Here is an 18,118-nt window from a genome sequence, read left to right as displayed (position 1 = left end):
CTCTCCCCCCACCCCCCTCCCTGCCCTTGTATTTCAGGAGCAGGACGTCACCACGGAAGGCCTTCTGGACACGCCCACGAAGACGCTGGAAGGAGAAGGGGACCAAGAGCGGCTACTATCGAAGACCCGCACAGGCAGAGGGCGAAAGGCCCAGAGGGAACGGCTGTCGTGGCCCAAATTCCAGGCCATCAAGAGCAAAGGCCGCCCGGGCCCCAGGAGGTCACACAGCTCCTCAGAAGCCTACGAGCAGGGAGCCGACGGAGACGTGTCGCCCACCAGCACGGACACAGAGGCACAGCTCCCTGACGACGCGCAGGAAATGAAGGCAGGCAGCAAGGGCAGACGCAGGAAAGGTCTCATAAACCTGAGATTCAGGAAGCTCTCGGGAAAGGCGGGGTGCGCAGGCTGGCAGCGGGCCAGAGGGGCCCAAGGAGGAGAGGAGCATGCGGGGCTCCAGGGGGAGGCTGAGGCCTGGAGCGACGCGCAGGAAGAGAGCATGACTGGAGTGGCGGAAGAGACACGGCAGAAAGCAGCTGCCCCAAAAGGTCGCCTGAGCACGGAACAGCGTGCAGAGTCAGCTCAGATGACTCAGGGGGACAACAGAAAAGCCACAGAGAAGAAACACAGAAGAGAAGGGTGGGAACAACACGAGCCACACCTTGGCAAGGAGGACCCCATGGGGACAAGGAAAGGAGACAGGAGACCAAGAGGGGCAGGGCAGAGCGAGCCGAAAGACGTGCTGGAGCTGGAGCAAGAGCTGGCGAGGCTGTCGCTAAAAGACAAGACGCAGGAGACAAGCAGTGGCACAGTCCTGTGGGGGACACCAGTTCGATTCCCAAAGCTAAAAACTCCGAAGTTCAGAGTCAAAGCAGAGGACAGAGAAGAAACAAGGACCAAGAGAGAGAAACCAGACCAAGAAGAAAACTACTTAGAAAAAACAAAACAGGAAGGAAGAGAAAAAGAAACTAATGTCAAAGAAAACAAGGACGGGGATGATATCGCCCTGGGAGGCAAGGACGTGGGGGCCAGGGACAGCAAGTTCAAGATGCCCAGGTTCAAGATGCCGTCCTTTGGGGGCTCCGCAGCAGGCAAGGCCTCCGTGCACAGCGACGTGGACGTCACCTTGCCAGAGATGCAGCCCGATGTCTCCCTGCCCTCTGCCCAGGGAGAACTCAAGACCGGGGACCTCAGCGTCCAGCTCCCGTCCCTGGACGTGGACGTCGCGTCCGGCGTCAAGGCCGTGCAGCTCCCCGACGTCGAGGTGCCTGAAGCCACACTCCCCGACGTGGACGTCAGAGGCGGCCTCAAGAGCCACCTCCCTAAGATGAAGACACCCAGCTTCAAGGTGCCCAAAGTCGACTTCAAGGGCCCCCAGGTGGACATCACGGCCCCCAAACTGGATGTGAAAGGCGCCAAGGCCGACGTCAGCACCCCCAGCGTGGAGGTGAAGCTGCCCACAGTTGACGTTGACATTCGGACCCCTGAGGCCACGCTGGAGGCGGACATAGCCCTGGGAGGCAAGGACGTGGGGGCCAGGGACAGCAAGTTCAAGATGCCCAAGTTCAAGATGCCCTCCTTCGGGGGCTCCGCAGCAGGCAAATCCATCGAGGCCTCCATGCACAGCGACGTGGACGTCACCTTGCCAGAGATGCAGGCCGATGTCTCCCTGCCCTCTGCCCAGGGAGAACTCAAGACCGGGGACCTCAGCGTCCAGCTCCCGTCCCTGCACGTGGACGTCGCGTCCGGCGTCAAGGCCGTTCAGCCCCCCGACGTCGAGGTGCCCGAAGCCACACTCCCCGACGTGGACGTCAGAGGCGGCCTCAAGGGCCACCTGCCCAAGGTGAAGACACCCAGCTTCAAGGTGCCCAAGGTCGACTTCAAGGGCCCCCAGGTGGACATCACGGCCCCAAAACTGGATGTGAAGGGCGCCAAGGCCGACGTCAGCACCCCCAGCGTGGAGGTGAAGCTGCCCACAGTTGACGTTGACATTCGGACCCCTGAGGCCACGCTGGAGGCAGACATCGCCCTGGGAGGCAAGGACGTGGGGGCCAGGGACAGCAAGTTCAAGATGCCCAAGTTCAAGATGCCCTCCTTCGGGGGCTCCGCAGCAGGCAAATCCATCGAGGCCTCCATGCACAGCGACGTGGACGTCACCTTGCCAGAGATGCAGCCCGATGTCTCCCTGCCCTCTGCCAAGGGAGAACTCAAGACCGGGGACCTCAGCGTCCAGCTCCCGTCCCTGGACGTGGACGTCGCGTCCGGCGTCAAGGCCGTTCAGCCCCCCGACGTCGAGGTGCCCGAAGCCACACTCCCCGACGTGGACGTCAGAGGCGGCCTCAAGGGCCACCTGCCCAAGGTTAAGACACCCAGCTTCAAGGTGCCCAAGGTCGACTTCAAGGGCCCCCAGGTGGACATCACGGCCCCAAAACTGGATGTGAAGGGCGCCAAGGCCGACGTCAGCACCCCCAGCGTGGAGGTGAAGCTGCCCACAGTTGACGTTGACATTCGGACCCCTGAGGCCACGCTGGAGGCGGACATCGCCCTGGGAGGCAAGGACGTGGGGGCCAGGGACAGCAAGTTCAAGATGCCCAAGTTCAAGATGCCCTCCTTCGGGGGCTCCGCAGCAGGCAAATCCATCGAGGCCTCCATGCACAGCGACGTGGACGTCACCTTGCCAGAGATGCAGGCCGATGTCTCCCTGTCCTCTGCCAAGGGAGAACTCAAGACCAGGGACCTCAGCGTCCAGCTCCCATCCGTGGACGTGGACGTGGTGTCCGGAGTCAAGGCCATGCAGCCCCCCGACGTCGAGATGCCCGAAGCCACACTCCCCGACGTGGACGTCAGAGGCAGCCTCAAGGGCCACCTGCCCAAGGTGAAGACACCCAGCTTCAAGGTGCCCAAAGTCGACTTCAAGGGCCCCCAGGTGGACATCACGGCCCCCAAACTGGATGTGAAAGGCGCCAAGGCCGACGTCAGCACCCCCAGCGCGGAAGTGAAGCTGCCCACAGTTGAGGTTGACATTCGGACCCCTGAGGCCACGCTGGAGGCGGACATCGCCCTGGGAGGCAAGGACGTGGGGGCCAGGGACAGCAAGTTCAAGATGCCCAAGTTCAAGATGCCCTCCTTCGGGGGCTCCGCAGCAGGCAAATCCATCGAGGCCTCCATGCACAGCGACGTGGACGTCACCTTGCCAGAGATGCAGGCCGATGTCTCCCTGTCCTCTGCCAAGGGAGAACTCAAGACCGGGGACCTCAGCGTCCAGCTCCCGTCCCTGGATGTGGACGTCCCGTCCGGCGTCAAGGCCGTGCAGCTCCCAGACGTCGAGGTGCCTGAAGCCACACTCCCCGACGTGGACGTCAGAGGCGGCCTCAAGAGCCACCTCCCTAAGATGAAGACACCCAGCTTCAAGGTGCCCAAAGTCGACTTCAAGGGCCCCCAGGTGGACATCACGGCCCCCAAACTGGATGTGAAAGGCGCCAAGGCCGACGTCACCACCCCCAGCGTGGAGGTGAAGCTGCCCACAGTTGACGTTGACATTCGGACCCCTGAGGCCACGCTGGAGGCGGACATCGCCCTGGGAGGCAAGGACGTGGGGGCCAGGGACAGCAAGTTCCAGATGCCCAAGTTCAAGATGCCCTCCTTTGGGGGCTCCGCAGCAGGCAAATCCATCGAGGCCTCCATGCACAGCGACGTGGACGTCACCTTGCCAGAGATGCAGGCCGATGTCTCCCTGCCCTCTGCCCAGGGAGAACTCAAGACCGGGGACCTCAGCGTCCAGCTCCCGTCCATGGACGTGGACGTCGCGTCCGGCGTCAAGGCCGTGCAGCTCCCAGACGTCGAGGTGCCTGAAGCCACACTCCCCGACGTGGACGTCAGAGGCGGCCTCAAGAGCCACCTCCCTAAGATGAAGACACCCAGCTTCAAGGTGCCCAAGGTCGACTTCAAGGGCCCCCAGGTGGACATCACGGCCCCAAAACTGGATGTGAAGGGCGCCAAGGCCGACGTCAGCACCCCCAGCGTGGAGGTGAAGCTGCCCACAGTTGACGTTGACATTCGGACCCCTGAGGCCACGCTGGAGGCAGACATCGCCCTGGGAGGCAAGGACGTGGGGGCCAGGGACAGCAAGTTCAAGATGCCCAAGTTCAAGATGCCCTCCTTCGGGGGCTCCGCAGCAGGCAAATCCATCGAGGCCTCCATGCACAGCGACGTGGACGTCACCTTGCCAGAGATGCAGCCCGATGTCTCCCTGCCCTCTGCCAAGGGAGAACTCAAGACCGGGGACCTCAGCGTCCAGCTCCCGTCCCTGGACGTGGACGTCGCGTCCGGCGTCAAGGCCGTTCAGCCCCCCGACGTCGAGGTGCCTGAAGCCACACTCCCCGACGTGGACGTCAGAGGCGGCCTCAAGGGCCACCTGCCCAAGGTTAAGACACCCAGCTTCAAGGTGCCCAAGGTCGACTTCAAGGGCCCCCAGGTGGACATCACGGCCCCAAAACTGGATGTGAAGGGCGCCAAGGCCGACGTCAGCACCCCCAGCGTGGAGGTGAAGCTGCCCACAGTTGACGTTGACATTCGGACCCCTGAGGCCACGCTGGAGGCGGACATCGCCCTGGGAGGCAAGGACGTGGGGGCCAGGGACAGCAAGTTCAAGATGCCCAAGTTCAAGATGCCCTCCTTCGGGGGCTCCGCAGCAGGCAAGGCCTCCGTGCACAGCGACGTGGACGTCACCTTGCCAGAGATGCAGCCCGATGTCTCCCTGCCCTCTGCCCAGGGAGAACTCAAGACCGGGGACCTCAGCGTCCAGCTCCCGTCCCTGGACGTGGACGTCGCGTCCGGCGTCAAGGCCGTTCAGCCCCCCGACGTCGAGGTGCCCGAAGCCACACTCCCCGACGAGGACGTAAGAGGCGGCCTCAAGGGCCACTTGCCCAAGGTTAAGACACCCAGCTTCAAGGTGCCTAAAGTCGACTTCAAGGGCCCCCAGGTGGACATCACGGCCCCAAAACTGGATGTGAAGGGCGCCAAGGCCGACGTCAGCACCCCCAGCGTGGAGGTGAAGCTGCCCACAGTTGACGTTGACATTCGGACCCCTGAGGCCACGCTGGAGGCAGACATCGCCCTGGGAGGCAAGGACGTGGGGGCCAGGGACAGCAAGTTCAAGATGCCCAAGTTCAAGATGCCCTCCTTCGGGGGCTCCACAGCAGGCAAATCCATCGAGGCCTCCATGCACAGCGACGTGGACGTCACCTTGCCAGAGATGCAGCCCGATGTCTCCCTGCCCTCTGCCAAGGGAGAACTCAAGACCGGGGACCTCAGCGTCCAGCTCCCGTCCCTGGACGTGGACGTCGCGTCCGGCGTCAAGGCCGTTCAGCCCCCCGACGTCGAGGTGCCCGAAGCCACACTCCCCGACGTGGACGTCAGAGGCGGCCTCAAGGGCCACCTGCCCAAGGTTAAGACACCCAGCTTCAAGGTGCCCAAGGTCGACTTCAAGGGCCCCCAGGTGGACATCACGGCCCCAAAACTGGATGTGAAGGGCGCCAAGGCCGACGTCAGCACCCCCAGCGTGGAGGTGAAGCTGCCCACAGTTGACGTTGACATTCGGACCCCTGAGGCTACGCTGGAGGCGGACATCGCCCTGGGAGGCAAGGACGTGGGGGCCAGGGACAGCAAGTTCAAGATGCCCAAGTTCACGATGCCCTCCTTCGGGGGCTCCGCAGCAGGCAAGGCCTCCGTGCACAGCGACGTGGACGTCACCTTGCCAGAGATGCAGCCCGATGTCTCCCTGCCCTCTGCCCAGGGAGAACTCAAGACCGGGGACCTCAGCGTCCAGCTCCCGTCCCTGGACGTGGACGTCGCGTCCGGCGTCAAGGCCGTTCAGCCCCCCGACGTCGAGGTGCCCGAAGCCACACTCCCCGACGTGGACGTCAGAGGCGGCCTCAAGGGCCACTTGCCCAAGGTTAAGACACCCAGCTTCAAGGTGCCTAAAGTCGACTTCAAGGGCCCCCAGGTGGACATCACGGCCCCAAAACTGGATGTGAAGGGCGCCAAGGCCGACGTCAGCACCCCCAGCGTGGAGGTGAAGCTGCCCACAGTTGACGTTGACATTCGGACCCCTGAGGCCACGCTGGAGGCGGACATCGCCCTGGGAGGCAAGGACGTGGGGGCCAGGGACAGCAAGTTCAAGATGCCCAAGTTCAAGATGCCCTCCTTCGGGGGCTCCGCAGCAGGCAAATCCATCGAGGCCTCCATGCACAGCGACGTGGACGTCACCTTGCCAGAGATGCAGGCCGATGTCTCCCTGTCCTCTGCCAAGGGAGAACTCAAGACCAGGGACCTCAGCGTCCAGCTCCCGTCCGTGGACGTGGACGTGGTGTCCGGCGTCAAGGCCATGCAGCCCCCCGACTTCGAGATGCCCGAAGCCACACTCCCCGACGTGGACGTCAGAGGCAGCCTCAAGGGCCACCTGCCCAAGGTGAAGACACCCAGCTTCAAGGTGCCCAAAGTCGACTTCAAGGGCCCCCAGGTGGACATCACGGCCCCCAAACTGGATGTGAAAGGCGCCAAGGCCGACGTCAGCACCCCCAGCGCGGAAGTGAAGCTGCCCACAGTTGAGGTTGACATTCGGACCCCTGAGGCCACGCTGGAGGCGGACATCGCCCTGGGAGGCAAGGACGTGGGGGCCAGGGACAGCAAGTTCAAGATGCCCAAGTTCAAGATGCCCTCCTTCGGGGGCTCCGCAGCAGGCAAATCCATCGAGGCCTCCATGCACAGCGACGTGGACGTCACCTTGCCAGAGATGCAGGCCGATGTCTCCCTGTCCTCTGCCAAGGGAGAACTCAAGACCGGGGACCTCAGCGTCCAGCTCCCGTCCCTGGATGTGGACGTCCCGTCCGGCGTCAAGGCCGTGCAGCTCCCAGACGTCGAGGTGCCTGAAGCCACACTCCCCGACGTGGACGTCAGAGGCGGCCTCAAGAGCCACCTCCCTAAGATGAAGACACCCAGCTTCAAGGTGCCCAAAGTCGACTTCAAGGGCCCCCAGGTGGACATCACGGCCCCCAAACTGGATGTGAAAGGCGCCAAGGCCGACGTCACCACCCCCAGCGTGGAGGTGAAGCTGCCCACAGTTGACGTTGACATTCGGACCCCTGAGGCCACGCTGGAGGCGGACATCGCCCTGGGAGGCAAGGACGTGGGGGCCAGGGACAGCAAGTTCCAGATGCCCAAGTTCAAGATGCCCTCCTTTGGGGGCTCCGCAGCAGGCAAGGCCTCCGTGCACAGCGACGTGGACGTCACCTTGCCAGAGATGCAGGCCGATGTCTCCCTGCCCTCTGCCCAGGGAGAACTCAAGACCGGGGACCTCAGCGTCCAGCTCCCGTCCATGGACGTGGACGTCGCGTCCGGCGTCAAGGCCGTGCAGCTCCCAGACGTCGAGGTGCCTGAAGCCACACTCCCCGACGTGGACGTCAGAGGCGGCCTCAAGAGCCACCTCCCTAAGATGAAGACACCCAGCTTCAAGGTGCCCAAGGTCGACTTCAAGGGCCCCCAGGTGGACATCACGGCCCCAAAACTGGATGTGAAGGGCGCCAAGGCCGACGTCAGCACCCCCAGCGTGGAGGTGAAGCTGCCCACAGTTGACGTTGACATTCGGACCCCTGAGGCCACGCTGGAGGCAGACATCGCCCTGGGAGGCAAGGACGTGGGGGCCAGGGACAGCAAGTTCAAGATGCCCAAGTTCAAGATGCCCTCCTTCGGGGGCTCCGCAGCAGGCAAATCCATCGAGGCCTCCATGCACAGCGACGTGGACGTCACCTTGCCAGAGATGCAGCCCGATGTCTCCCTGCCCTCTGCCCAGGGAGAACTCAAGACCGGGGACCTCAGCGTCCAGCTCCCGTCCCTGGACGTGGACGTCGCGTCCGGCGTCAAGGCCGTTCAGCCCCCCGACGTCGAGGTGCCCGAAGCCACACTCCCCGACGTGGACGTCAGAGGCGGCCTCAAGGGCCACCTGCCCAAGGTGAAGACACCCAGCTTCAAGGTGCCCAAAGTCGACTTCAAGGGCCCCCAGGTGGACATCACGGCCCCAAAACTGGATGTGAAGGGCGCCAAGGCCGACGTCAGCACCCCCAGCGTGGAGGTGAAGCTGCCCACAGTTGACGTTGACATTCGGACCCCTGAGGCCACGCTGGAGGCAGACATCGCCCTGGGAGGCAAGGACGTGGGGGCCAGGGACAGCAAGTTCAAGATGCCCAAGTTCAAGATGCCCTCCTTCGGGGGCTCCGCAGCAGGCAAATCCATCGAGGCCTCCATGCACAGCGACGTGGACGTCACCTTGCCAGAGATGCAGCCCGATGTCTCCCTGCCCTCTGCCAAGGGAGAACTCAAGACCGGGGACCTCAGCATCCAGCTCCCGTCCCTGGACGTGGACGTCGCGTCCGGCGTCAAGGCCGTTCAGCCCCCCGACGTCGAGGTGCCCGAAGCCACACTCCCCGACGTGGACGTCAGAGGCGGCCTCAAGGGCCACCTGCCCAAGGTTAAGACACCCAGCTTCAAGGTGCCCAAGGTCGACTTCAAGGGCCCCCAGGTGGACATCACGGCCCCAAAACTGGATGTGAAGGGCGCCAAGGCCGACGTCAGCACCCCCAGCGTGGAGGTGAAGCTGCCTACAGTTGACGTTGACATTCGGACGCCTGAGGCTACGCTGGAGGCGGACATCGCCCTGGGAGGCAAGGACGTGGGGGCCAGGGACAGCAAGTTCAAGATGCCCAAGATCACGATGCCCTCCTTCGGGGGCTCCGCAGCAGGCAAGGCCTCCGTGCACAGCGACGTGGACGTCACCTTGCCAGAGATGCAGCCCGATGTCTCCCTGCCCTCTGCCCAGGGAGAACTCAAGACCGGGGACCTCAGCGTCCAGCTCCCGTCCCTGGACGTGGACGTCGCGTCCGGCGTCAAGGCCGTTCAGCCCCCCGACGTCGAGGTGCCCGAAGCCACACTCCCCGACGTGGACGTCAGAGGCGGCCTCAAGGGCCACTTGCCCAAGGTTAAGACACCCAGCTTCAAGGTGCCTAAAGTCGACTTCAAGGGCCCCCAGGTGGACATCACGGCCCCAAAACTGGATGTGAAGGGTGCCAAGGCCGACGTCAGCACCCCCAGCGTGGAGGTGAAGCTGCCCACAGTTGACGTTGACATTCGGACCCCTGAGGCCACGCTGGAGGCGGACATCGCCCTGGGAGGCAAGGACGTGGGGGCCAGGGACAGCAAGTTCAAGATGCCCAAGTTCAAGATGCCCTCCTTCGGGGGCTCCGCAGCAGGCAAATCCATCGAGGCCTCCATGCACAGCGACGTGGACGTCACCTTGCCAGAGATGCAGGCCGATGTCTCCCTGTCCTCTGCCAAGGGAGAACTCAAGACCAGGGACCTCAGCGTCCAGCTCCCGTCCGTGGACGTGGACGTGGTGTCCGGCGTCAAGGCCATGCAGCCCCCCGACGTCGAGATGCCCGAAGCCACACTCCCCGACGTGGACGTCAGAGGCGGCCTCAAGGGCCACCTGCCCAAGGTGAAGACACCCAGCTTCAAGGTGCCCAAAGTCGACTTCAAGGGCCCCCAGGTGGACATCACGGCCCCAAAACTGGATGTGAAGGGCGCCAAGGCCGACGTCAGCACCCCCAGCGTGGAGGTGAAGCTGCCCACAGTTGACGTTGACATTCGGACCCCTGAGGCCACGCTGGAGGCGGACATCGCCCTGGGAGGCAAGGACGTGGGGGCCAGGGACAGCAAGTTCAAGATGCCCAAGTTCAAGATGCCCTCCTTCGGGGGCTCCGCAGCAGGCAAATCCATCGAGGCCTCCATGCACAGCGACGTGGACGTCACCTTGCCAGAGATGCAGGCCGATGTCTCCCTGTCCTCTGCCAAGGGAGAACTCAAGACCGGGGACCTCAGCGTCCAGCTCCCGTCACTGGATGTGGACGTCCCGTCCGGCGTCAAGGCCGTGCAGCTCCCAGACGTCGAGGTGCCTGAAGCCACACTCCCCGACGTGGACGTAAGAGGCGGCCTCAAGAGCCACCTCCCTAAGATGAAGACACCCAGCTTCAAGGTGCCCAAAGTCGACTTCAAGGGCCCCCAGGTGGACATCACGGCCCCCAAACTGGATGTGAAAGGCGCCAAGGCCGACGTCACCACCCCCAGCGTGGAGGTGAAGCTGCCCACAGTTGATGTTGACATTCAGACCCCTGAGGCCACGCTGGAGGCGGACATCGCCCTGGGAGGCAAGGACGTGGGGGCCAGGGACAGCAAGTTCCAGATGCCCAAGTTCAAGATGCCGTCCTTTGGGGGCTCCGCAGCAGGCAAGGCCTCCGTGCACAGCGACGTGGACGTCACCTTGCCAGAGATGCAGGCCGATGTCTCCCTGCCGTCTGCCCAGGGAGAACTTAGGACCGGGGAACTCAGCGTCCAGCTCCCGTCCGTGGATGTGGACGTCCCGTCCGGCGTCAAGGCCGTGCAGCTCACAGACGTCGAGGTGCCTGAAGCCACACTCCCCGACGTGGACGTCAGAGGCGGCCTCAAGAGCCACCTCCCTAAGATGAAGACACCCAGCTTCAAGGTGCCCAAAGTCGACTTCAAGGGCCCCCAGGTGGACATCACGGCCCCCAAACTGGATGTGAAAGGCGCCAAGGCCGACGTCACCACCCCCAGCGTGGAGGTGAAGCTGCCCACAGTTGACGTTGACATTCGGACCCCTGAGGCCCCGCTGGAGGCGGACATCGCCCTGGGAGGCAAGGACGTGGGGGCCAGGGACAGCAAGTTCCAGATGCCCAAGTTCAAGATGCCGTCCTTTGGGGGCTCCGCAGCAGGCAAGTCCTCCGTGCACAGCGACGTGGACGTCACCTTGCCAGAGATGCAGGCCGATGTCTCCCTGCCGTCTGCCCAGGGAGAACTCATGACCGGGGAACTCAGCGTCCAGCTCCCGTCCGTGGATGTGGACGTCACGTCCGGCGTCAAGGCCGTGGAGCTCCCAGACGTCGAGGTGCCTGAAGCCACACTCCCCGACGTGGACGTCAGAGGCGGCCTCAAGAGCCACCTCCCTAAGATGAAGACACCCAGCTTCAAGGTGCCCAAAGTCGACTTCAAGGGCCCCCAGGTGGACATCACGGCCCCCAAACTGGATGTGAAAGGCGCCAAGGCCGACGTCACCACCCCCAGCGTGGAGGTGAAGCTGCCCACAGTTGATGTTGACATTCAGACCCCTGAGGCCACGCTGGACGCGGACATCGCCCTGGGAGGCAAGGATGTGGGGGCCAGGGACAGCAAGTTCCAGATGCCCAAGTTCAAGATGCCGTCCTTTGGGGGCTCCGCAGCAGGCAAGGCCTCCGTGCACAGCGACGTGGACGTCACCTTGCCAGAGATGCAGGCCGATGTCTCCCTGCCGTCTGCCCAGGGAGAACTCAAGACCGGGGAACTCAGCGTCCAGCTCCCGTCCGTGGATGTGGACGTCCCGTCCGGCGTCAAGGCCGTGGAGCTCCCAGACGTCGAGGTGCCTGAAGCCACACTCCCCGACGTGGACGTCAGAGGCGGCCTCAAGAGCCACCTCCCTAAGATGAAGACACCCAGCTTCAAGGTGCCCAAAGTCGACTTCAAGGGCCCCCAGGTGGACATCACGGCCCCCAAACTGGATGTGAAAGGCGCCAAGTCCGACGTCACCACCCCCAGCGTGGAGGTGAAGCTGCCCACAGTTGATGTTGACATTCAGACCCCTGAGGCCACGCTGGAGGCGGACATCGCCCTGGGAGGCAAGGACGTGGGGGCCAAGGACAGCAAGTTCAAGATGCCCAAGTTCAAGATGCCCTCCTTCGGGGGCTCCGCAGCAGGCAAATCCATCGAGGCCTCCATGCACAGCGACGTGGACGTCACCTTGCCAGAGATGCAGGCCGATGTCTCCCTGCCCTCTGCCCAGGGAGAACTCAAGACCGGGGAACTCAGCGTCCAGCTCCCGTCCGTGGACGTGGACGTCGCGTCCGGCGTCAAGGCCGTGCAGCTCCCAGACGTCGAGGTGCCTGAAGCCACACTCCCCGACGTGGACGTCAGAGGCGGCCTCAAGAGCCACCTCCCTAAGATGAAGACACCCAGCTTCAAGGTGCCCAAAGTCGACTTCAAGGGCCCCCAGGTGGACATCACGGCCCCAAAACTGGATGTGAAGGGCGCCAAGGCCGACGTCACCACCCCCAGCGTGGAGGTGAAGCTGCCCACAGTTGACGTTGACATTCGGACCCCTGAGGCTACGCTGGAGGCGGACATCGCCCTGGGAGGCAAGGACGTGGGGGCCAGGGACAGCAAGTTCCAGATGCCCAAGTTCAAGATGCCGTCCTTTGGGGGCACCGCAGCAGGCAAGGCCTCCGTGCACAGCGACGTGGACGTCACCTTGCCAGAGATGCAGGCCGATGTCTCCCTGCCGTCTGCCCAGGGAGAACTCAAGACCGGGGAACTCAGCGTCCAGCTCCCGTCCGTGGACGTGGACGTCCCGTCCGGCGTCAAGGCCGTGCAGCTCCCAGACGTCGAGGTGCCTGAAGCCACACTCCCCGACGTGGACGTTAGAGGCGGCCTCAAGAGCCACCTCCCTAAGATGAAGACACCCAGCTTCAAGGTGCCCAAAGTCGACTTCAAGGGCCCCCAGGTGGACATCACGGCCCCCAAACTGGATGTGAAAGGCGCCAAGGCCGACGTCAGCACCCCCAGCGTGGAGGTGAAGCTGCCCACAGTTGACGTTGACATTCGGACCCCTGAGGCCACGCTGGAGGCGGACATCGCCCTGGGAGGCAAGGACGTGGGGGCCAGGGACAGCAAGTTCAAGATGCCCAAGTTCAAGATGCCCTCCTTCGGGGGCTCCGCAGCAGGCAAATCCATCGAGGCCTCCATGCACAGCGACGTGGACGTCACCTTGCCAGAGATGCAGGCCGTTGTCTCCCTGCCCTCTGCCCAGGGAGAACTCAAGACCGGGGACCTCAGCGTCCAGCTCCCGTCCCTGCACGTGGACGTCGCGTCCGGCGTCAAGGCCGTTCAGCCCCCCGACGTCGAGGTGCCCGAAGCCACACTCCCCGACGTGGACATCAGAGGCGGCCTCAAGAGCCACCTCCCTAAGATGAAGACACCCAGCTTCAAGGTGCCCAAAGTAGACTTCAAGGGACCCCAGGTGGACATCACGGCCCCCAAACTGGATGTGAAAGGCGCCAAGGCCGACGTCAGCACCCCCAGCGTGGAGGTGAAGTTGCCCACAGTTGACGTTGACATTCGGACCCCTGAGGCCACTCTGGAGGCGGACATCGCCCTGGGAGGCAAGGACGTGGGGGCCAGGGACAGCAAGTTCAAGATGCCCAAGTTCAAGATGCCCTCCTTCGGGGGCTCCGCAGCAGGCAAATCCATCGAGGCCTCCATGCACAGCGATGTGGACGTCACCTTGCCAGAGATGCAGGCCGATGTCTCCCTGCCCTCTGCCCAGGGAGAACTCCAGACCGGGGAACTCAGCGTCCAGCTCCCATCCGTGGACGTGGACGTCCCGTCCGGCGTCAAGGCCGTGCAGCTCCCAGACGTCGAGGTGCCTGAAGCCACACTCCCCGACGTGGACATCAGAGGCGGCCTCAAGAGCCACCTCCCTAAGATGAAGACACCCAGCTTCAAGGTGCCCAAAGTCGACTTCAAGGGCCCCCAGGTGGACATCACGGCCCCCAAACTGGATGTGAAAGGCGCCAAGGCCGACGTCAGCACCCCCAGCGTGGAGGTGAAGTTGCCCACAGTTGACGTTGACATTCGGACCCCTGAGGCCACGCTGGAGGCGGACATCGCCCTGGGAGGCAAGGACGTGGGGGCCAGGGACAGCAAGTTCCAGATGCCCAAGTTCAAGATGACCTCTTTCGTGGGCTCCGCAGCAGGCAAGGCCTCCGTGCACAGCGATGTGGACGTCACCTCGCCAGAGATGCAGGCCGATGTCTCCCTGCCCTCTGCCCAGTTAGAACTCAAGACCGGGGAACTCAGCGTCCAGCTCCCATCCGTGGACGTGGACGTCCCGTCCGGCGTCAAGGCCGTGCAGCTCCCAGACGTCGAGGTGCCTGAAGCCACACTCCCCGACGTGGACGTCAGAGGCGGCCTCAAGAGCCACCTCCCTAAGATGAAGACACCCAGCTTCAAGGTGCCCAAAGTCGACTTCAAGGGCCCCCAGGTGGACATCACGGCCCCCAAACTGGATGTGAAAGGCGCCAAGGCCGACGTCAGCACCCCCAGCGTGGAGGTGAAGCTGCCCACAGTTGACGTTGACATTCGGACCCCTGAGGCCACGCTGGAGGCGGACATCGCCCTGGGAGGCAAGGACGTGGGGGCCAGGGACAGCAAGTTCAAGATGCCCAAGTTCAAGATGCCGTCCTTTGGGGGCTCCGCAGCAGGCAAGGCCTCCGTGCACAGCGACGTGGACGTCACCTTGCCAGAGATGCAGGCCGATGTCTCCCTGCCCTCTGCCCAGGGAGAACTCAAGACCGGGGACCTCAGCGTCCAGCTCCCGTCCCTGGACGTGGACGTCGCGTCCGGCGTCAAGGCCGTTCAGCCCCCCGACGTCGAGGTGCCCGAAGCCACACTCCCCGACGTGGACGTCAGAGGCGGCCTCAAGGGCCACTTGCCCAAGGTTAAGACACCCAGCTTCAAGGTGCCTAAAGTCGACTTCAAGGGCCCCCAGGTGGACATCACGGCCCCAAAACTGGATGTGAAGGGCGCCAAGGCCGACGTCAGCACCCCCAGCGTGGAGGTGAAGCTGCCCACAGTTGACGTTGACATTCGGACCCCTGAGGCCACGCTGGAGGCGGACATCGCCCTGGGAGGCAAGGACGTGGGGGCCAGGGACAGCAAGTTCAAGATGCCCAAGTTCAAGATGCCCTCCTTCGGGGGCTCCGCAGCAGGCAAATCCATCGAGGCCTCCATGCACAGCGACGTGGACGTCACCTTGCCAGAGATGCAGGCCGATGTCTCCCTGTCCTCTGCCAAGGGAGAACTCAAGACCGGGGACCTCAGCGTCCAGCTCCCGTCCGTGGACGTGGACGTGGTGTCCGGCGTCAAGGCCATGCAGCCCCCCGACGTCGAGATGCCCGAAACCACACTCCCCGACGTGGACGTCAGAGGCGGCCTCAAGGGCCACCTGCCCAAGGTGAAGACACCCAGCTTCAAGGTGCCCAAAGTCGACTTCAAGGGCCCCCAGGTGGACATCACGGCCCCAAAACTGGATGTGAAAGGCGCCAAGGCCGACGTCAGCACCCCCAGCGCGGAAGTGAAGCTGCCCACAGTTGAGGTTGACATTCGGACGCCTGAGGCCACGCTGGAGGCAGACATAGCCCTGGGAGTCAAGGCCGTGGGGTCCAAGGATAGGAAGTTTAAAATGCCGAAGTTCAAGATGCCTTCCTTTAGGGGCTCTTCTCCCAGCAAGTCTGTCAATGATTCTGTGTGCGGTGACCTGGATGTTGCAGTGGGCCCTTCACCTCAGGGTTTAGCTCTTGGTGGTGTGTCTATCCCTTCCAGTGCAGTCAGTCTTCAGCTCCAGTCTGATCCTTCCTTCTCCGTTTCCTCTGGTCCTGGAACCCTCATTAAGTTTCAGGAGGATATTCCTCAGGTTGCTGAGTCGCATGTATTGCTTGTGGACACCTCTGAAGGGGTCATGGATGGTGTTTCCAAAGCTATCCTCGAGGGACCACTGCCATCCCCAGTTGCTTGTCACACTGAATCTATCGTTTCTCTCTTTCCCACATCATATGGACCTGTGACTTTTCCTAAATTTCATGGACCGAAGTTTCAGTATTCGGATCCCACAGCTATGGGTGAGGTGGGGGCCCCTCATGCTCAGGTTGTCCCTACTGTGTCTGGCCCTTGCTCTACACAGAGGCTTGACTCCTCGAAAAGCCCTGTGACTGATCCACAACTGTTGCATTCAGGCACAGATTCTGTGTGTATGTCCCCCGAGGTCCCTTCCCAAACTGAGGGGACTTCATCAGCAGTGGCATGTGAAGTTCCCACTGAGGGTGCTGCCCGGGCAGGTAAGGGCAGTCCATTAAAAATGCCCAAGCTCAAGCTCCCATCTTTTCGGTGGTCCCCCAAGAAAGGGGTCCCTAAACACCACGTGGAGGACGTAAAGCTTAGTGCGTCCACAGAAACGGACAGGCTGCAAGGGATGCCCCAAGTTTATATTCACCCAAAGGATGTCCCGCCAGAGGAGGATGGAGAGGGGATCAAACTAGGGCAGACTGGCCCAGTGCTGCCAGAGCTTCCTCTTCCTACGACTGAGCTCTCCCAGGCCAGGGCTGTTCTGTCGCCAGGAGAGCCACACCCTACCTTTTCTAGGACCCTGGTGGTCCAGAGTGGCATCAAGGACCCTGACACCACAGAGCAACACAGCCTCTCTTTAGGAGATAGTGCCTGTGCGGAAGTCTCCAAGAGGCAGCCTATTGGGAAGCCAGTGATCCCCACCACAGAAAACCCACTCCTGCCATCATGTAGACCCAAGGATGCTGATGTGTCAAGCACCGAGGGGGCAGCCTCTCGAGATAGTTGGTTTAGGATGCCTACATTCCACCTGCCTGGCATGCGGCGTGCTTCATCCAAGGAGAAAGGGGAGGCTGCAGGGCTGGAAAAGGTTCCCAGACTCCTACTTGATACCTGCAGCCCCCAAGAAGAAGCTCCTGGTAGAGCTATGACTCAGGAGCTCCTTGGGGAAGTGGCTGTGCCCCTGCACTCCCCCAAGAGCAATGAGGACAAGGCGTTTCCCGACAGCGCCTCCTATGCCGATGTGCTTCGGCGCAATTTGCACAGTACTGGCCCAGGCTCTGGGAAGCAGCCTCTTCCAGCTGGGTCATCTTCCCCTGTTGGGACCTGTCCAGCAGAAGGCCCCCTCCTGCTGACCCATGCCAGCTTTTCTGAAATCCCGGGCCCTGAAGCAGAGGCAGTGAGGAGACCTTCCACAGTGATGGCACCTAGCCCCCATGGCCCAGCCCCCACTTCTCTCGGTGGCATGGGCATAGTCTGGGAAGATTCTGTGCTTAAAGTAAGGTTTCCCAAACTGAAGGTGCCGAGGTTCACCTTCCCTGACCCCAGCTTGGACACTGACATTTTCATTCCAATGGTTCGAGAAGTGTGGCACCCTGAGAACCATCTCCACCTCACCCTGCAGACAGAGAACCCTGAAATCTGGGGTGCAACCATCCTGAAGGAGAGTGCAGGGCACTGCAGGGAGCAACTAAAGGACTGCCACCTCCCCTCAGAAGTGCCCCCCATTTCTAAGGTGAGAGTGCGCATTCAAGGTGCTCAGGCCGAGAGCCATGCAGTCACCATCCACAGCAGAGCCCTGGCAGGCTCGGCTGATCCCTGGGGACCCAAGACCTTTACTACGGAGACTGTATGCGAGTTGGAGACCCCAGCCTCACAGAAGGCCTCCTATGGATTTTCCCCGCTGAAGGGGAGAAACCCAGAGCCCACTCTCCAGACAGGTGTGAGCCTTGGGGCTCACGAAACTCCCAGAGAGGTAGTCCTGAGTGCTGACTCTCAAGAACCATTTGAAGTGGTGTCCAGCGACAGGGAGGCAACAGCTGGCTTTGAAGTTGGCTCTGGTGCCCAATGTGCCGAGAGCTGTTCTGATGAGGAGCCTGCAGAAATTCTTGAATTTCCCCCTGAAGACAGCCCGGGGGCAACCCTGGCAGAACACATTCCCCCAAAAGAGAAACCAGAAAGTAAAAGGTCTTCTGGGCTCTTCAGGTTTTGGTTCCCAAACATCGGGTTTTCTCCATCGGCCCCTGAGGAGCCAGTTGCTGCCTCTGGAGCCCAAATACAGCAAACGGGCCCAGTTCAGAAGCAGCCCGAGGCCCGGCCTGAATCAAGACTGCCTGGCAAGCAGGAGAAGGCAGGCTGGTTCCGGTTTCCCAAACTGGGGTTCTCCTCCCCTCCCGCTGAGAAATGCCAAGCCACTGAGGATGAGGCAAGTCTAGCAGAGCACAACCTCCAAGATGAAGCAGCCACCTTTTTTGATGCCCGAGAAACGTTCTCTCCGGGAGAAGAGGAAGAGGAGGAGCTGACCCATGATGCACACACAGCTGCATCCTCAGCGAGGACCAAGTGA

General features: G+C 62.5%; 1 protein-coding gene across 1 annotated transcript in view; it reads left to right on the top strand.

The window, feature by feature from the left end:
• Nucleotides 1–18,118, top strand: part of AHNAK2 (AHNAK nucleoprotein 2) — a 28,486-nt gene extending 10,368 nt beyond the window's left edge. Inside the window, exons 7-8 of the mRNA XM_056113700.1 lie at nt 38–15,830; nt 15,945–18,118. Coding sequence (XP_055969675.1) covers nt 38–15,830; nt 15,945–18,118 — 17,967 coding nt within the window. The remainder of the gene's footprint in view (nt 1–37; nt 15,831–15,944) is intronic.

This window comes from Sorex fumeus, unplaced genomic scaffold (assembly GCF_029834395.1).
Source record: "Sorex fumeus unplaced genomic scaffold, SorFum_2.1 ptg000022l, whole genome shotgun sequence".
In the NCBI taxonomy this organism is placed as follows: Eukaryota; Metazoa; Chordata; class Mammalia; order Eulipotyphla; family Soricidae; genus Sorex; species Sorex fumeus.
The sequence above is the reverse complement of the archived record's forward strand: the minus strand, read 5'-3'. Positions and strand labels throughout refer to the sequence as shown.